The 21,762-nt window shown below is 32.8% G+C and overlaps 1 protein-coding gene across 2 annotated transcripts in view; it reads right to left on the bottom strand.

Annotated features, from left to right (window-relative positions):
- Positions 1-21,762, bottom strand: part of LOC128683127 (uncharacterized protein) — a 99,427-nt gene that overhangs the window by 35,582 nt on the left and 42,083 nt on the right. For both annotated transcript variants that reach the window (XM_053768399.1, XM_053768398.2), the window contains exons 6-8: positions 19,966-20,068; positions 11,371-11,579; positions 9,317-9,488 (exon numbers count right to left, since the gene is read on the bottom strand). In XM_053768399.1, coding sequence (XP_053624374.1) covers positions 9,317-9,488; positions 11,371-11,579; positions 19,966-20,068 — 484 coding nt within the window. The remainder of the gene's footprint in view (positions 1-9,316; positions 9,489-11,370; positions 11,580-19,965; positions 20,069-21,762) is intronic.

Below are 21,762 nucleotides of genomic sequence, written 5' to 3'. Positions count from 1 at the left end.
TTAATATTGCCTAAGTATCTATATATCCTACAGCTGCGGCCTAACAATCACTTACAAATCTTTACACCGTCACAATTCAAATGTTTATAGCCCATTAGGCTACAGAGGCTATCTATTCTACAAAGTATTCTACATATACATCTATTGTACAAAGTTTCAACGACGATTGTATATTCAACCGGCTAAATACAGGACAGTATCTAGTAGACTTGCCGCGGGTCTATAAGGTTAAAAATTTAAGCCTTAATGTAATAATTATAGCATACTGTATTATGGCATAATGATTTTTAAGCATAATTTTCTTACGATTATAGGTTTACGCATAACTAACCTGACTTAAAAGTTAATTATTTCAAATTTACCTATATGCCAAAAAAAAATTATGTCAAAATATTTTATGGCAAAACCGGTATGTCAAAGAACAATAAGACAAAATAAATTATGCAACAAAAATAAATCCTGGTTGCCACATGTCCTATATCGGATTCCTTCTCTTTGCATAATTATGTTTATTGTAATATACTTCGGCATAATGATGTTGGCATAACTTTCTATGGCATAACAGTGCTTCGAAAATATTTATTTAGCATAGTGTATTTCTATATATAATACACTATGCTAATAGTGTATTTCTCGCCTAACTCGGTTTCGATTAATTTTTTTTGTTAGTTTACTTGTAACCAATACATTAAGCGAGTTCCAAAATATTACACATCTAGTGAAATAAAATAAAGTGGAAATACTTCAACACTATTATGCTTAAACAATTATGCGTAAACTGTTATATGAAAATTATGCGTAAATATTGTTATGATAAACAAAAGTATGTCATGTTATATTCTATTTTAAGATTTTATCCAAATCGCAGTCTTCCTTTATACATTTAAGTCTATGGGACTGGCGGGATGCGTGGCTTATTGTCCCGTGCACAACACTTACATATTAACATAAAGGTCCCATGTTTTCGTAATTGCGACGTAAAAAATAAATGTTAATTTGCATCGGTGCTGTGGTGTTGTGTGACTAGTGTGAACCAAATAAAAGTTAAACAATTACCGCAAATTTATCAAAATGTTCCGTTTGAGTCACTACAAGTTATGGTTTGGTTACCCTAGATTAGCGGTTCTCAAAGTGTGCTCTGCAGAGCCTTGGGACTCCACAAAACATCGGAGTGACTCCACGGAAATATTAGCAATGTAAAACAATCTCTTTTAATGTCACATTAGGGCCACGGCAAATGGTTAGCGTTTTTAAAAATAGTAAGAGCCTCTGCCCTAGATAGATCATAACGTCCGGGTTGACAAGCTTTCTAAGGCTTAGCGTGGAAATGGGAGTTGAGTGAATGGAAACTAGAGACCATACTCCAGACATGGTCATGAATATTCATATTATTCTTTGTGGAAATGGATATCTTTATACACTATAAAATGCCGCTCGGTATTTTACTAAATGGAGAGAATTGTCTGACATTTTTATAAAATAGCTCGAACGTTGTAAACAACATTGTAGACTTTTATAATATCAACTACTATGCATGGAATTTTCTATTTCATGATACGAATCACTTTTTATAACACTTATACCTAAGTACGTTATTCCGCCCTGAACGAATTTTGGTGATAAGACAGCGGTATGCGCTAAACCAGGACGTACACTATCTTGTGTGCCTACAAGGTTTTAAACAAATAAATAATTTTTTATTTCGGCTAAAATCCATAGTAAATAAAATCCTGTAGTCCACATATAGAAAATAGAATGGAGTGTCATTTAGTCGCGCGCTATTATGGAAACGCACATCAAACTCGATTCAATTAATCAACTATTTTTAACGTTGAGTGCGCTCCGAGTGCGGACCGATGTCCGCAGATACCTTTAATTATTGTTTTTTTATTTATTTATCTAGTTTTTTATATAAAATATTTACAATTATAAACACTATATCACCTAAAATCATGTATTCATTTTATATTTGTTTAATTAACTTCATCTCTTTCATGATGTGTACTAAATTAACGTCAGTGTCAATAATTATGGTATTTCATAGAAGCGTAGTGGCGAGTAGATCCACCCCAGAGGAGAGCCACTCTATATCCATTGTCGTAAAAGGCCATTAAAGGACATACGAGTAGTAATCAGGCAGGCGGCCGGTATTCAATAGAGATAAGTATTTCAAAGTATTAAGACTTGAAGAAAAGTCCCGAAATTTTAAAGTGAGGAAACCAAGAACAAGACGTCACCGTTGTTGTACTATCGCCAAATCATAAAAGATTCTGTTTTAAGATTTACAAAGTGAAACAAAGTATGAAACACTTAAATTTGAAAGAATCACTATGATGGGCCTGCAAACAATAGGCTTTATTTTAAAAAAAATATTAATAAGCAACTCCTCTACAAATACTCTTTATTTTCATCGGTACAGATATTGAAATTTAACCACAGTTATTTATGTAAAAACATTTATTTTAAGAGTTTAGTAGTCAATTTATTTATTTAGATTGTTTAACGAATCACTATAAAAGTTGATATTTAATGATGTAAACTTTTTTACATTATACGGCTGTAATGAGACGAAGTTTAAATAATTAGCATCAGTTAATTTTCTGTTCGCCGCTGCAAGTGGAAACTTATTTTAAGTTAAAGTTTCGAGGTCTGTGAAAAGTGAGACAAAACTAAAACCGCAGATTTTAATAATATTTTTTTTTACCATTTTCGCAGTATTTATATTACGATTAGCTTATGCCCGTGGCATCGCCCGCGTGAATCTCTGAATTTCACCCCCATTATATAGTAATTTGAAGTTGATTTTCGGAAAAAAAATCATCAAATTTCATCAAATGGTCCAACGATTTAGCCGTGAAAGGAACAGGCAGACAGATAGATAATTTACACCACCAAAAGGGTCACTTTTAATTACATATGAACAGTGAGAAACATAATAAAACGCTCAAATAAGAGAGAGAGAACAAATATGCATGTAATATTGGAACTCTAATAGTAGGTACTCCGTGCTCGGAGTACCAGTAATTCCATTGTTCGAACTAAAATCTTCGTCCAGTGCACGTCACGTTAAATCTATCACCTGTTATTGGGAATTCTCTATATATACCAATCGAAAGATAAAACTCGAATTTGAATTGAATCAAGGGATCTAAAATTAAGTATCTATTAAAGATAAAATACATTTATTTCCTTCTTTTATCAGGTATTGATATAGGGATCTAAAATTAAGTATGGAATAAATAAATAAATAAATAAATAAATATATTAGGACAAATTACACAGATTGACCTAGCCCCAAAGTAAGTTCTACACTTGTGTTATGGGATACTACTAACTCAACGATACTATATTTTATAATATATACATATATAGATAAACATCCAAGACCCGGGCCAATCAGAAAAAGATCATTTTCCATCATGACCCGACCGGGGATCGAACCCGGGACCTCTCGGTTCAGAGGCAAGCACTTTACCACTGCGCCACCGAGGTCGTCAAACAAAATAAAATACATTTATTTCCTTCTCCTATCAGATATAGATATACATTTAAGTATTTCTTTTTTATCATGTCATGAGTTTATGGAAATAAATGATAAACAAGTGAATACTTAGCACCGCCTCGGAACTTGATATCAATTTGAAACAAATTAAGTTAAGAGTAACCGGGACCACGGATTTCCTTTTATTAATCTAGCCTATAATGTTCTACTTTGCTGTGTCTTTGTTAAAAAAGCTAAGATTTGTTTTTTAATTTAAAGTATGTGTCATGTGATTTTTAATATCACAAGCTAAAATTTATTTAGAATAGGTAATTTTAAAATCAAATGTACCATGTTATTAAGTTTAATTTTGAAGAACCAAATGTTTGTCATGCAGTAGTTTTTGAGTTTATCGCGAACAGACAGACAGACGTGGCAGAGGACTTTGTTTTATAATATGTAAGGATTCAGGTGTAATGTTTATCAATAGTTACAAAATTAGAAACGGGAAAATGTATTATTTTCCCAATTCCAAATTTTCAAAAAATTTTAATTGCTCAATGATATCGTTACTCCATTCTTTGACTTCACAATTTATTAAAAATAGCTTAATTTTCAGAAAGCAATTTGCCAAACCTAATACCTAGTAATTATGTCGGTTTCTGTGCCATTGTTCTGAGAAATTCTCCCAAGCGAAGTTTATGTACTTACAAGTGTTAAAAATGGACTGAGGAAAGTGCCGAGTTTTCCGACTGAGAATAAACTAATTGTTTTTACTATTCTATTAAAGACACGCTCGGCATGCGACAGTGGAGGAAAAGCCACTTTTTAATGGTCGCTTGCACGATGGGTGACCAAAATAGTATTATCTTGAACTCTCGTATTTCTATGCTAATTTGGGATAGCGTTGATCGTATTAATTTCCAAGTACCGAGTATATTTTTTTCTGTCAAGTTTTCGTAATTATCACCCCCATTATAATGATAACTATGAATATTAATTTAAAATAATTATTTTAAAATAACTTAAGAGCAATATATTTTTATATTTGATATTAATTGTATAGCAGTTTGCGGTTTAACAAATAAAATAAAAAAGGGAATCCAAGGTCCCAGCATTAAGGCAATGAAAATAGTTTATCATAATGAAAAGTGCTTTAGGTGTTTCTCAGAACGTTCCGACCGCTGGGCCGGGCTTATTACAACTTTTCAAATGTTAACAAAGACTAGAATTAGTTTTGCTATCTGACTTTAAAATAATTAATCTGTACTGTGGGAGTGTAAATTTTATGAATGATTGATTTTGGAAACGATTCCTTCCTCAAGAAAATTGACGGATCGTAATGAAAGCGCGGCCGCAGCGGCCGAATCTCTCTGAGAACCTTTAATACGTTTCAATATTCACGCAAAACGTTTTAATATTCCAGAATGCAGAATCGATTTCGTATAATGAAAACGACATTCTCACTTCGATATTTGCCGATCGTGCAATAGAAGCTGTAAATTGAAAGCCGGATTTGGTTGATGGGTACTCAGGTCGATATCGGATATTATTACTAAGAGCACTACGTTCTGGGCAGGGTTTGATAATTGCAATTATTCGTTTGTCGATGCAATCAATTTCACGAGCCTTTGATGTCGATTTGCAATGTGTATATACATATGTGTACCTTTGAGTTTTACATATCTGTATATGTAAAACTCAAAGGTATTAAAATGTAATTTCAATATAAGTTTGAAGTGACACGTGAAGTTTTAGAATAAAATCGTTGGTTAGTTTAGCTTAGTTTAAAAAAAAAATAATGCATTAATTGGATTTTGAAAATTAGATTTCTATGGGAGTTAATTGTGGTTGCCAGTTTATAAGTGAACTCGTAATTTTATGTGAAATTGTAAATATGAAATTTTATAGAGTGAAAATGATTAATCCATTGATAGAATTTCGAAAGTTCATTCTTTTTGTTATTTTTTCCAGTCTTGGAGATTATTCGATAAAATGACTAATATTTTACTTTGATTCTTTGTTTAGAAGGTAAAAATCACGCGGTCAAAGCAGCCGCCAAATTTTGGTTATCATATAAATTTAAAATTTGTTATATGTAAATGTGCCTGTCCATGATCTTGAAGCCAAATTGAACTGAACTCTCCCTTAATGTCAAAGTCTAAGGTAAATGTAAAGTTAAATCAAGAGCAAGTGCAGCAAAATGCACTGCAAGCTGCCCCCACCTAGTGATTGTTGCCATCCACCGCCCCAATTGTTAAAATGGAACTGGGTTGAAAAGCAGGTCGAAAGACAAACGTAGTCATGATTCTAGGCTAGCTAACTGGAGCACCACTCTCTATTGATACAGCTTCATCTTTAAGAACTGATTATTTTGTGATTGGAATCTCAAGGTGTATAATCAAGTTTGAAATTTCAATTAGTATTGATCTACTGATCAACCCTATATATTTTTATTCAATTTTCTAACTTCTTCTCAAAGGGTGAATTACAATAAAATGGAGATTATAAGTGTTTCTTTGGTTTTGCACGTCTATTGTGGTAAATATTTTAGATATTAGCATTGGAAATAAATATCCTATGTTTTGCTGTATAACTCCAAATATAGAACTTAGCACCGACTTACACCCGGGTAGTATTATAGCACATGTTATAGTTCTTTTGTCACTTAAATAAACTAAAAAAAATATATTTTTTAAATTTATGTAAGTAACAAAAGAACATACATAGAAATTTCACATTCGATACTAAAGTCTAAAAGCGAATCTAACTATCGAAATAACTAACCAAAATTTACTACTGAAATTAGCACTCAATTATTTAACTCAATGTATCTAAAATTATCTATGGATGGATCCGGTAATGTAGAATGAACAAGTGAGTAAATAATAATTTTGATACGACCTAAAATTAATATATACATTCAATTCATTTTTCTGACTAAAAATATGTCACGTATCAAATTTTCCGTGCTGGCGAAGATCTAACCAGTGTAAGTCTGGAGGAAATCATGTTACCCCAGAACACGGTCACAGCGCCTTTGCGAAATTTTCTCTAAGGAAAGTTGCGGAAAAACTATAAATATGGACAAATTGCATTACACACTGCGTTACAAAAATATGGAAGAAGTATATTTTTACTTTTAAGACAATACAAAATAATAACAAGAAAAAAATATCATTACGAATTTTTAAAGGAATGAGGTACAATTTCAGAATTCCGCTCGAGATAAAATAATGTTGATTTTTTATTCTTCTTCAACCACAAATTATCGAAGCCCTGGATCCGCTTTCCTACTATTTTCTTCTACGGTTCACGCGGTTTCGATCATCCTTAAATGTCAGACCCAACACGCATTTATTATTGATGGCATCAAGCTAAACACCTGCGTTTACTCCTTCTGCCAACATAGAAGCGGAATCGGGTAGTTTGGAAGATGTAATTTCTAGTTGTTTATTTTGATATCTTGTCCTGTATTTAATTTAATTAATACACTTAATTAAGTAATCATGTAGTGGTTTACACAAAATATTTTTTATTAAAGATAGAGACCGGTTACGATGTGGGTTTTTATTAACGCTCAAAAAATATAGAATAAAATTTATCAAAAGCGACGAATATAAATCCACGTATTCAGCTACGGTAAATTTTGTTTCTTTTAAGCTATCCGAATCGAGATAACATCAGTGGAGGATTTTTCATTTTGATTTTTGAAATAAGACTTTTTGCATGAACGAAAAATTGGAAATAGCTCTGCTCTGTGGTAGCTGGCAATTTTTCCGTTCATCGATCAACGATCAGCTTGTATATATTGGTATGCGCTACTCTTAAACACTGCAGAAAATTTTAAAAGTACAGTTTATACCTGGGCACTACTAATTATTTGGTGGGTGAATATTATCTCACCCTAGAGGTTGGCAGAGTATCATCACATTTAACACAGATCGCTTTTGCTGCTTCAAATATACTACTGCATTGCTTTTCTAAAATATTTCAATGCGAACAAAAAAATGCGTTCAAAAATATTTAACAAAATTTACCAATTAGAGCGACACAACATTTTAGTGTTTGATGTTAACTTTTGTACATTTTAAATATTATCAGCTCTAAACTACTAGAGCGAAATTTAATAATATTTTAAAATAGAATGTAATCTGTATACTTTTAATCTGTAACTATCTTGTTAACGATACTCGACACTGATGGAATATACAAAATGAAATGCTGAAGAAGAAGAAAAAAGCTTTTAGCACTTCTTTAAAATATAAACTTCAAGCATTCCAAACTCCAAAGCGCGCGCGTTTTTTTTGAAACGACTCCGAAGTTTTCACTTACCGAATTCAACTGAATTCGGTAAGTTAAAACTTAAGCAAAGCTTTTATAAAAATCCAATTTAAAATTAAAAAATACATTTTAAATTAAGCGTATTTACTGTAATTTGGAATCAGTCTACTCTTTACGAATATAAGATTTAGAAGATTTTGGCACTGCATTGATTTCGTGACAAAACTAGGTGTTTATATATGTAGATTTTTTACGAATTTAATGTATATTTATAAGTATACGAAAAAAACTATTACATTTTGTTGATATTTCGGCAGAGGTTACGAATTTATGAGTACTGGTTAATATAAATAAGACGCGAGACTATGCCGAAGAGATGACAGAGAAGGTGACCCAACAATGATAAAATCCTGGATCAATATTTACTATAATACAAATAGAACTTATTGTTTTCGTTTAAGGCACGTTCCACAAAATAATCAAATTTGAATACATTTAAGAAAACGTCGTAGCTATCAAAAACAATGTAGGTACCTACCGTATCTAATTGAATCAATAAGTTTATAAATAACGTCAACAAGTCTGCTTCGTAAAATTGGAAGCCAGATTGATAAAAATAACAATAAAATATTCAGCCCACCTTACATAAGAGTGGTGAATAGGCGGATTTCTGTAAAATTTTGTAGATACATGAATCTGGAATTCATTAATATTTTCTGTATGGGCTCATAGGCGACTGTCAGTTTAAGGCCATGAGCCACTCCAGCTAGTAACTTAAAAAAGAGACACATGTGTCTAGTTTGCTTCTGCTTTTACGAGCGTGCTATTTGCTAACACTGGTGTTCGATTTTATTCAAGTCGCCTAAAGACATCTGACACGACTTTTACGACTGACTAGCGCATCTGGTGACAAATAATGTCATACACATTAGTTAACCGTAACTGTTAATCAGTGTGCAGGTTTCCACGATGTTTTCCTCCAACGGAAGCTAATGGTGATCCACGAAATCTACAATACACGAGTCAGATTAATATACAAGCTTATACATGTCTAATAGTAGACAGCTATTATGCAATATCAGTTCAAAATAGCTGAAAAAAGCATCTATCACATAACAATGTCAAAATGGTGAAAATCAAGAAACGATTCAGCCACATAAATATAACGATCAACGTAAAACTTTTACAAGAAAGATGCTCGTCAGCAGACAGCTAATGTGTAGGCAGGATCAGACCAAAATAACTGAAAAAATATCTATAAATTACCTATGATGATCATGAATATGAAGAAAGAAACGATCCCGATAATTTGTAATAGAGTCGCGTGTCCAGCATTAGATAGATATAATTCAGAAACTGTTACAACATTATAGCTAATAGTGTTGCAACAGTTTCAGAATCTGAATTATACTAAAATTACTGAAAAAGTGGAAATAAGTCGTGTCGAAAAAAATTTTAGTATGGAGAGTGAACAATGTAAGGAACTCCACCGTCAAGAAACTCGCTCTTAAATTATATGATGATGCTGAAAAAGTATCATCTAACACTTACCAATCAATGTCAACATCATTGAGCTGCTGACGTAGGCCAGGAGGATGATGCCCAGGCTCAGCACGATGGCCAGAGGGATGGACCTCTTGGGGTTGTTGGCCTCCATCCCCGTTGTCGCGATAATGTCGAATCCGATAAATGCGTAGAAGCAAGTCGCAGCCCCACTGAACACCTGTGAATAATGGACATTATTGTATTTTCTAACCCACTTGCGTCAAAATAGACTATATATAACAAATATATAGTGTCAAACAGACGTGTCTTAAGTGATCGTCAACGATTATGCCGATTATAATCGTATCAGCAATAAATATGATTCTTCGCCTGCGCATCGGAAATCGGCAGTAGACCTGAACAATTTTAAAGCAAATCGTCGACATCAATAATGTAATTCTATTAATAATACATTAACTCGATAATTTGAATTAATCTATGTACTGTATGCCAATACTGTATGTCATAAGTTACCCAAGAAGGACTTCTATACCGAATACTTAGAAGCGACTTTGCAATGTGCATAATAATGACGTTTCGAGAAAAGGTAGTGCTCTTGCGCTTCGCTTGGCCCATCTTGGCAGGGGCACTACTGTGCCCCCAGATTACGGTTCTACTTTGAGAGCACTTTACGTGTTCTATTATCGGTACAGTCAGCACATTAACCTGTTGAATTTGGACAAAAGAATCTGCATGTGCGTGCATATTTAAATAAGATATCGAAATACTGATTACGGATTCTTAAGAGCAGTTTACGTGTTCTATATATCCTTACTTACATTACCTTGCCACCCGCACAGGGTAACTAGACATGTGATGAGAAATTTATCGTGGCTATCAATATTTTACCGTAAATTGAAAATAAGTTGTAAAAAGTAGGTCAACTTCGGTCACAGTATACTTAGAATAAAATTTAATTGAAAATTCGATAGGCATAAAATGTATCATGTATGTAGTAGTCACGCAAGTCAGTAGTAGGAGCTACTACGGGCAGAAATTGAAGGTAATTTTTGCGTCGTAATGTGATACTTAAAATAATACCTATAGCTGAAGAGATATTTTTGTGTCTTGAAAAAGTATTTTCGTTTATGTCTCAATCTGTGGCGGCGCAAAACAAGATAAAAAATTTATGGATTTATTTATTCGTAGTTTGAGGGCAAGATACATTTTGCGAGGCCCTCGGTTCGCGCAGCGGAATTTCCTCGCTAGCGATTGCATGTTCTTGGGGTATACCCAATTTTAGGCCGCGGCAATTCCTTGCGAGTGATAGCGACGCAAGCATTTTTTTCAGATTTGAAGTAGGTAAATACTAATCCGTAGCACGAGGAGCCTTGTACTGTGAGGCCGTGGGCTGTGACCTATGTCGCCCACGACGTCTGATAGCAATACAATCAAAGCTAATAATATTGCTGAAGTAATGCAAAGGCGGGACTTTAATAAGCTAGGTAACTTATATAAATTTTCTTTCAGAGTTGTTATAAATAAAAATCTCCAATAAGATTAGCAATCTTTGTAATAATATATAATATCTTGACGATAATGATTTGATTTTTACACTAGTTCTGAATTGTAATAATCAATTATTCAAATGTTGACTAATTAATTTATTAGCAAAATACGTTGAATGTCAATATTCAATGTTTCTTTATTTATCAATAAATTCTTCAAAGGGATGTCAAAAAATGTTCAGACCGTAATCTTTTCTGTTTTTCCAAAGTATTTTATTGTCAGTAAAAATAATTATAACTGCCGGCTTCCACGACCTACATAAACACTCAAAATAATATCCTTAATTTAGCTCCAAAAATTATTTGTATTTGTACAATAATTTTATGAAAATAATAATCTACATTAACATGAAAAGACTAGCTATTTGCGTCAGCTTTTCTTTTTAAGGCCAACTCTCCCGGTTTCTTCTATAGTCGTAGAAGCCCAAGATCTGTTTGGATAAGAAAAGCGGACAATGTACTGCGACGCTTAACGTCTGAGGAAGAAACTGGGAAAACACTCAGGTGAAAGTAGGGAGAGAAAAATATGAGAGGGTGAGATGATGTGCTCACCCCAGTCCATCCAAATGGCAGGAACCCTGGTTGCTCAGTCCAGTTTGACAGGTCTACGTAGAACAGACCGGCAGTCATGATGAACACCCACACGCTCAGGTTGATAGCGTTCAAGACATTGTTGAAAAACAGCGACTTCTTCACTCCAGCCACGAGGACCAAAGTCATGCCGATACTGATGCCAAAAGCCACAAAATCCGGGGGTTTTCCTGAAACAAAACTCATCGTTAGACGGCATTAATTTATAAACTTTGCCCTTGGCAACGTATTATTTAGGCAAAGTTATTTTTTAGTTAAGTATAGTTTAATTTTTTATTTTTATTTAAGCCAGTCAATTGTTTAATGTAGGTATAGATATATACTTTTGTAACGTGTGTGTTAGCTTTGTTTTGTGAGTTACAATTGCTCTGGAAGATTATGTAAGTTAATCTGCTGTAAAATTATTTTTTGTCCTAACTAAATAACATTAATAAAAGAAATATTGCTTTTCATATGGCGTCAGAGATAATAACAATTCACGATTTTAAATTCACTTCCAAATAATAATTTATAGACGGTAAGTAAGTAACTAAGTAAGTCTACAAAATATATCATTGAAATATCTATAGTTTCACAAGTATTTTTATAACGTGTCTTACTTCAGAGCTCAAACAATTAAATCGAAATGGTTTGCTTAAATTTAAAATTCTGTATTTTACATTAAATCGAATCATATAGTTAAGTCGTAGTGTTGTAATATGTACAGCACTAACGTAAACATCGCAATTTCTGCTACGACTCATCTAGTCTCAGTGAAGGTGGGCGAACATTTCCAGAGTTCGATGTTTAAGTTTAATTTAACAAGAAGTTTACTCCGATCCACTCGGAACCCTGCGAGCAATGTCATAGACTACTCAGAATTATAGGAACCACAATAAAATAAGTATTACACCGCATATTGAAATCTCTTGACTTCACTTGAGACACAACTTCTAAGAACTAAAAGTGAACCGATGCATTTAATATAATAATAAGACCTCTTGAGTACCTATTGAAGAGAGGATTTTATTAAAAATATATATCTTAGTTACCTATAAACGTATATTAGGCATGCTTTTCACGATATCATACAAATTCCATCAATTAAGAATGTTTTAATGTATATATTGCGTAATTAAATATTAAATAATATACTTGGGTGTACGCACAAGCAAAGGGTGGGATCTAACAAGGGATATTGAATTATTTTTTACGACATAACGAGTCGTAATTTATGTGTCGTTTAGTTTTATTCGGGTGCAAAAGGCGAGTGAATGTTCAACAGACACTCAATATTTTTCACTACGCCATTTACGAGTTATTCGTGAATGCGTATCGTGTAACTTTCTGGACGAGATTGTTCCGTACGGTTCGCCTCTCCCACTTTTTACCTTTTACAGAGACACTTTGTAGCAGATATACAAAAGAACGTTGTACACCTGTGAACCTTTTCACTTTGTCATGGAAAATTCCGTTTTCAATAATTGCGTTCGCCCGTTTGAGAAATAGTTTGGTCGTTTTGTAACAAAAATAAATTCATCATATTGTCTATATTATGATATAACATCAATAATATTTATATTATAATAGAATTTAGTAAAAGAAGTAGAAATATTTACGGTTCAGGTTTTACGTCAATTACTGTATGTGCTATGATAAAAATGTGTATAAAGAGTGACCTCGGCAGAGGAGTGGTCACGCCCTATACCTATATATAGATAGGTCTGTCTCACTCACGTCGCGTCGGTATCACGTTAAACTACCACAACAAATACACTAAAGGGGTTTTAAACTTTTATTGACTCCTTGGAAAACTAGAAGGAAATTCTATAAATATATACGTCTCAACTCGGCTTTACTTTATTTCCTCACGAATTGTAATTTAAATTGGATACGCCTCGCTGTCGTTTTACTAATATTCTATTGCATGCCAAACAGGTCCGCCTCTTACTATCAAATTGAGCGGGAGGTAATGCAACAGGCAAATTCCGTTTTTTGTTTAATAAAATTAGATTTTTCTTATTATCTTTTATCTTATCTGTTATTATTTTATATAATAAAATATATCTCTGTGTTTGTTTCCAGGCAAAAAATTAAAATATAAAATTTAAATATCAAACGTCGGCAATTAATGTCACTTTGATTGCGTAATTTAGTATTCTTTTAGGTCTCAATGAAGTTATTCTGACTTTAATCTTGCAATGCAAATTAAATAAAGCTTAATATTGAACCATGTTTAATACGATACATAAATTCATTATTGTAAAAAGTACTTCAATATTACCTATTACTATTACTATAGAAAATATAAAGCAAACGTGCACTTGTAAAGCAAAAGTGCATATTTCTCTGATAGTTTCCCAATAGCGACGTCAGCCATGTGAAAGAAGATTTATTGTCAGTAGGAACAGGCACTGTGTGGCGTGACATTTTCTGCAGTGAGGGATTTAGCTTGCAACTTGTGTACTGTCTCCACTGTTTGCTGAACTTACTCGTAAGTTTGTAAAGTTACCTAACCTATATAGGTATATATATAGCATATCATGTCTAAAAAATATGTAACACACCAATCAATATACTACATTAAATATTCTGTGGCGTAATGGTCGCCACCCTGTTCAACATATGTTCAGGTACCCCGGATTCGATTCCCGACATGCAATCAATATACAGCAAATAGTTTCCGTAGCCCACCTACCACCCACGTCTGCCACAGGGGCGTCACGGATTCGATTCCTGGTGTGGATAAATATTTGTGCAAGTTCACAGGACTTCGTTCTTGGTATTTCTACTCGTAACTACCCACTAGAAATACGATACAGAATAAAGGTATATAGAAATTTTGGCGTTAATTTGTGTTGAGGGATGCAGATGTATTTTGGATTTTAATGGATGTTTATGGCTTAACTTTGTAAAGTAAAGGCTTTTCACTACATGTTTTTAGTGTGTTAGTAGTGTTTGTTAATGCATATATTTTTGAACACACCTAGTTTTCTCTGTATGAGCCAAAGATTGACTGTTAAAAAATGCCAAAAAACCGTTTATAAAAATAAACTCATTTATTTAAAATATACTCCTTTATTGTTATAAACGGTTTTTTGGCAGTAAAGATTAAACAAATAGATAAAACGTCATTGAAACCAAAACGAATTCCAGTTTGTATACTAATCTGACTCATGTAACAGACCACCACTTGTTTCAGGAAAATACAGGATACTTGCACACTGTTTGACAGTTCACTAGTGTGTATGCGATTAATTGCACTAAGTTTTCTGATAATTTAAATAATATTGCACCTGTGGTTGATTTGACGACCTCGGTGGACAGTGGTAAAATTCTTGCCACTGAATCGAGAAGTCCCGGTTTCGATCCTCGGTCGGGTCATGATGGAAAATGATATTTTTCTGATTGGCCCTGGTCTTGGATGTTTATCTATTATATATGTGTATTTGTTATAAAATATAGTATCGTTGAGTTAGTATCCCATAACACAAGTCTCGAACTTACTTTGGGGCTAGCTCATCTGTGTGATTTGTCCAGGTGCCGTCGCGCCGCGCCGTCGCGCTTCTAAGCTTCCGGAGTCGTTTGAATACAAATATTTTACTAACTCAGAATAGCTATCAAGTTATGTTGGAAGCCAATATAGGGATGTGGTCTTATTTTATTTATAACAAAAGAAAAATATCCGAGAATTTCAGGTCCTATTTAATTTTTAAATTTATTAAAAATATGGACGAGACGGTTTTTTATTAAAATCTTTCGGTCAATAGTGTTGACTCTTTATTCATTCAATATTTCATTCCATTATATCTGATGTTATGGTCTGATATGGCCTGATCAAACCATGGAATTAGTAGGTACTGTTGTACGAAGTACTTACTAAATCCATGGATGAAACACCATCAAACCACACAGAACTTAAACGTTTTTTCAGTTGGCGACATTGATATATAATCTGACGATAAGAAAATTTAAAAACTGAGCGAGCGCATGTAACAAATTTTAAAATTATATTTTATTAAATTTGGTAACCTCGTCGTTAATATTTAAATGTTAATCCGATGTAGATTAAATAATACTTAAGTACGCTAAGAAAAGAAGAAAAATGATCCGATGTAGATAAAATCGGAGCGGACCCTGGGCTCCGACGCTCAACGAACAGAGAAAACTGAACAGAGAAAATTTTCAGAATTTCTATATCTGACACGAAATTTGCTACTTCGTACGTATACCAACCAGTATGTTACTTAATTATAAAACTCTTAGTACTGATGTACAATACACAGGAGAACGTACTTGGCGTAAAAGCTATTTTTTTGTTTATGTTGGTTTATAAAGGGGAAAAGCAGAACTTTAATTGACGTACAAAGTCGCAAGCTTAAACTAGTATGTACATTGTGCAGGTATTTTCCTTTTCTAGGAGGAAAATCATTGCTTTTGTAAACTTCAGTTTTTGCGACTTGAGAGAAAATATTTTCTTTCACAAAGTCAATCTAAAGAGATTTTAAAATTTTTACGTTTCATCATTTTACAAATGATTACTGTGTAGGTAGGTATCTTTTTTACTCGTCGTCTTCAAAATGCCAACTAATCCCACTGTTTATTGTATAAGTAAATGCAAAAGTTTTAGAGCATAGGTATTTGTTAATTCTTCACGCTTAAATGGCTGGAACAATTTTTATCAAATCGGGTAATAAAGTAGTTGATATTTTGGATTATATGATATTTGGATAGATATGATACTTTATATCCCGAAATTACGCAAATTTCGTAGGATTTGGTAAACAAATCTAACAGTCAAGAGCGTTGTATAAGGTACACGGCACTAGGTGGGTACTATATGCATAAGTATTTTTAACAGGTATGGCCAATTATAAATAATCCAATGCATAAAAGTTTCTATTTTATGCTTCATTGCATAAATATCCAATATGTTATAGTACAATAGGCGGACAATGCTAAAAGCACTTATCTAACAGTCATACAGAATAATAGGAATTTCAATCTATAAAATAATTGCGATCTCGCTTACTAATCGACAGATCCGAGCTTCCTGTGCAGTGCACTAAGCTGCAACCTATTACAATGCAGTGAAACTATGAAATTGGACTATCAATGTAAAGTTTTTCTCTCATTTCTTAATAAAATTGAACTGACAAAAGTTTCGCGACGCTTTAAGCTGTGCTTTTGAAGATCGCGCTGTCGACTTCGTCAAGCATTCACAAGGACCCTCTTACCTATCAAATAATGAAAGAGAGCGTTCAATAGTTTCGAACTTTCAAAAATATTAAATTTAAATCTACTGCAAGTTGAATGGTATGGAGTCAAGTTTGTCAGTTATTAAGTATCTAGTATTAAAAGGCGAAGCACTTTGTGTTGAGGTAGGACTGGGCTTAAGGCACCGTGGCTCCGACTCCGCTCTCTTATTCGGCAAGGAAATGGAATTATTATTTTTGATATTTTTTGTAAATTAATTACTTTCATCTATTTATTGTAGTATTATTTTTAGGATTATTAAATAATTAATTAGTATCTTGTTACATTTTCATGTAATATATTAAAGTAGTAGTATTAATATAGTTGAAATAATATTTTAAATTACACCGAATAATTTTTTTGTATATGTAATTTTAGAATATAATGGATTTGGTTTTTCGGTAGTTTCATATTATCAAAATACGAAATGGGTTTTTGTAACTATGTGAATGAAATAAATAGAAGCTAGACAAATTCGGAATATATTTATCGTAAATATCTATTGTATCTAAAATGAAATCAGTGATCATTGTTTGATAACTTTTGGTTCTAAAATTTTTCGTAACTTGAAACGTTTTATTTTTACTTAGATGAATATTTTACGAAGTAATCGAAGATATTTGGGTAGGTTCCGAAATATCCGCAATTCGTCTCGGATTGTCGAAGGCCGGAATACTCATAGGAATTTCCCAGCTAGTACGTGTAACATGTACCTACCGCGTGGTGCGGTTATGTCCAGAACATGTTTGTTGGTTTTGCATTTGAATCTACTGCTGTATTAACGAAGATATTGTGAAACTCGTTTACTTCTGGTTTATATATCAAGACTCAAATCTAAAATCACTTTTATACTATACCTACTTTGAAAATTTAATGTTAAAAAATCAACAAAAAAAATATATAATCAGGTAATGTTGTATATTATATATAATATACAACATTACCTGATTATATATTAGTATAGTATATATAACCAAAAATAACCCATGTAATAATTTATTAAATGACTTATTTTTGCTTATTTTAATCTTCTATAAATGATTTGGTATTATTGAAATGATTTTAATTGAGATTTTTGATTCTTTTATTATGACTTTGGGGATAGCATATAAACGAAAGATTTGAAGGAAAGAAAAAATCAGTTTATTTTTGGCTATTCTAGCCCAAGGTCATAATATAGGAAAATTTTTCTAAAGAGTACTATGGCAACTGTAGGAACATCATACTTTCGAAACTCTTTGTGCGAATGACTGTGTTTGACAAGCTTAATCAAAACTTTTAATTTTTACTTTAACGCAAGAATTCCGAAAGAATATCTTAATTTTTTTGCTTCTATTTACGTACTAATTACGAGGCTTTGTCGAATAAGAATTTACTGATTTTATTATAGTTTGTCTGTACTACTTTTTTATGTAAATTCTATATTATATCCATTAGCATGACAGTTATACCCATACCAAATCTACTCCAATCAATATTTTGACAAACATCTTTTATGATACGAAAATTATGTATTTAATGATGCAAGTGTCGAACATAATAGTTCTTATCCCTATATATATTTTTTAAAAAATATATACACGTAAAAAGAATACATGTCTGAAGCTACCTGATTTCACCACAATGTTCTTTATTTGCGACATGTTCGGAATTAAATTTCCTGGGGAAAGGGAGCAAGCGGTTAGTACAAACCTCTGAGATCAAAGTGCGGCGGAAAAGCTCGTGAGTTGAGCTTTTGTTCAGGTATACAAGTGCTTCAACACTCACATTAATAGCTGTGCTACAGATCAACTAAAGCGTTTTGTAAATATTAGTTTTCGTAATTTTTTAATATTTTTTAATTGGGTTTCGAAAAATTATTCAATTTAGCAATAAACCCAGTAACATGACTCTTAAAGACGTAATAATAATAATAACGATTTACTTTCCATTATTTACAGTCTTTGCCGACCTCAGTGGCGCAGTGGTTTTTACCACTGCGCCTCTCCACTGCGCTGCTTGCCTCTGAACCGAGAGGTCCCGGGTTCGATCCTCGGGATCCCCGGTCGGGTCATGATGGAAAATGATCTTTTTTTGATTGGCCCGGGTCTTGGATGTTTATCTATATATGTATTAGTTATAAAATATAGTATCGTTGAGTTAGTATCCCATAACACAAGTCTAGAACTTACTTTGAGGCGAGCTAAATGTTTGTGATTTGTCCTAATATATTTATTATTATTTATTTGTTATTTATGTTTGCTCTTAAATTTAGATCTAAACTTTTATATAGAACAAGCCAAACACATGAGCATTAAAATCACTAAGTAAATATGTATTTGGGTGTCGATAAACTATTGTTGCCAGCATAACATTTACTTCGAGAGTAGTTTTGAGTGAAGCGTGGGTTTGTGCTTTGCTAATTCTAAAGAGGCAAAGTTTGTAACTAAAATATGTACGAGCACGCTTGGAATATTTAACTCTAAATAAACTAACTAGTGTATTAGGGATTTCGTTACATAGCATCAACGTTCATTATACCAGAGCAAATGGAAAAAAAAATAATTGCATTTTTTTATGAACATGTTTTGTATGTTTTCATTTGAATTGAAAAATTTAATAAAAACACAAACACACAATTAATTACTTAATACGACTTAAAAACTTTATTTCAGAAATATTGAAACTTTATTTTTCGCAAATGCAGTACATATTCCCGTTTCTTTGAAATAATATTTTGCAAATTTCTTGGGTTTCTCCACGAAAATCATAAAAGTACTTATTACAAATGAAATAATAAAATCCTTTACCAGTGAAAGGAAAAACACGCTCGAAAAGAAAAAGATAAATAATCTCAATATAAATATATCAACAAATATTTTAGAATACGAGTATTTACTTTTCTCAAATTCAAAATGAAAAGTAGACTGCTTGACTATGTTGAAAATCATCCATTACAACTTGTTATAGCCTTGTCTAACTACCACACGCACAAAAAAACTATATAATAAATACTTTATCATAACAACAGTGACATAGTTTATATGTGAGGTTTTTTATCGCAAGGAAAAACCAGCAATGTACGTTGTAATCGCAAAAGTTTAGCAAACAGTTTGCCGATATTAAACAAACCAGCATTTCGTTCAGTTGGAACTTTTTCATGATCTATGCTTGGAAATACTCTGAATCGAATGAAATAATATCGTAACGGTTGTGCCGGTGGTTGACCGATGCGTCAACTCGAGAACGGGAGCTTATTTCACAGATCCTGTCAAAGTATAGTATTTTTAATAGAACTTTAAAACAAATAAAAATAATGTATGTAGTAATATAAATACTTACCAAAGACAGTGCCGACGTTCTTAGCCAGATAGCGGGAGATGGCTCCGTCGCATAGAGAGTCGAAGCAGGCGCTGAGTGCGCGAGCGCAAGCGCTTGTACCGATCTGTGTTGATAAAAAAAAGGTTAGAGCATTATTAAAATATAATCTTTTTAGAATGTTGTACCTCAAAAGGTAAAAAAACGGTATAATTTTTTTAACATACGTAATTTTTTTTTCAGGAAAGCTTTTAATGTATCAAGTTGAAATTTATAAGTACTTAATTATATGGGTAAAAATGTATTTCAAAATTTTGTACACAAATTTTTATCAACGCTGACAAAACACTGATAAAATAAATTTGTCTAATACGTATTCATGAACAAATCTACAAAATCATTTTAATAGAATTAGCTTATGCAGTTAGAAGCAGTTTGAACCGGAATGCACAGTGCGTTTGGCGCATGTTCTGGAATATGTGAAATTCAACGCTTCCACCTGTCGAGCTCACGTCTCAACAGGCGGCTTGCGGTTGTTTCGCCCAAACGTATTCCGGTTATTTTAGACAGAATGCATTAGTTTGGCAATTTTAGTTAAATAATTTTAACAAATTTATGTAATTTTATATAATGTATTACCTAATTTATGTGAAATATAAATAAAAAAGACTATGTTATTTTTTCTTATGTTTTTAAACAGATACAGTGAAATAAAAAAGGACTGCAATACGAAATGTTAGTAGTTTGTAGCGTTGATTAATAATATAGGTTGCTAACGAGCAGAATCTCGAGTTTATAGTGGTGGGACTCTATGTCACACTAGGGTAGCACAGAACATTTTTTTCTTCACTATCACAATATTTAGTATGATAATAAGTAATGACTTCATAGGACTAGCCTTTTTTCTTATAGAGACTGTAGTAAATTTGTCTTATGACAATTCCATAGTTTTTATCTTCCTTGTGGCATTGCCAATTTTCATTCAGTCTCGTGTCTTGATATTAATCATTGAACATAATATTTAATTAAACACTGATAATAAAATGTCAATCACATTACGTATCTCCTGAGGGTTGATGCAGTCCAGATTAAAGTAGATCAAACTCTAGTTGTTAACGGTAATTTAAATGCATCGATATGTAAAAGTTATATTGCTAACTTCTGATAAGCTAAAGTTTTATTACGATTGCGATTGACAATAAAATGTGAATTTAAAACATAAAATCTGGTCATAGAGTAGCTGCTTTTTGATGTAAATATGTTTTTAATAAATTCATAAACAAACAATTTTTATTCCCACAGATATAAAATGCAGTATCCGTGGTCCAAAGGGCGAAGTGCGGGTTTGCGTTTTCACTTCTCACCAACGAATCGATTGGAAGTGTGACGCAGCGAACCAATGACATTGCAGTGTGGTTGTCGTTGCGTCACAATGGCACTAATCTAATTGGTTCACTGTGTCTCATTTCGAATCGATTCGATAGTGAGAAGTGAAATGCTTGCCCGCACTTCGCCCACATGCCGAAAAAGATTCGAACCTGAGATTTCGGATAGAAATCTCAAATGTTGATAGCTTATTTCTTTAATTAAATTAACATGAGTTTTTTTGACTAATTTTATATTACTATTTATGTATAATCTTTAAGATTTCAATATTATTAATCAATTAACACATATTCTAGGCACCTGACAGGTTCACATCAGCCAGCCAAAATCACAGACGAACCTTCAGAAGGTATTTACCCGTAGTTATTATATACGCTTTGGCATACACGCTGGCCCCTTGATTCACGGCTTCGTCATGGCCCCGAACGCAACCAA

Source organism: Plodia interpunctella, chromosome Z (genome assembly GCF_027563975.2).
Source record: "Plodia interpunctella isolate USDA-ARS_2022_Savannah chromosome Z, ilPloInte3.2, whole genome shotgun sequence".
Classification (NCBI taxonomy): domain Eukaryota; kingdom Metazoa; phylum Arthropoda; class Insecta; order Lepidoptera; family Pyralidae; genus Plodia; species Plodia interpunctella.
Note: the sequence above shows the minus strand (reverse complement) of the source record. Positions and strands in the feature narration are given on the sequence as shown.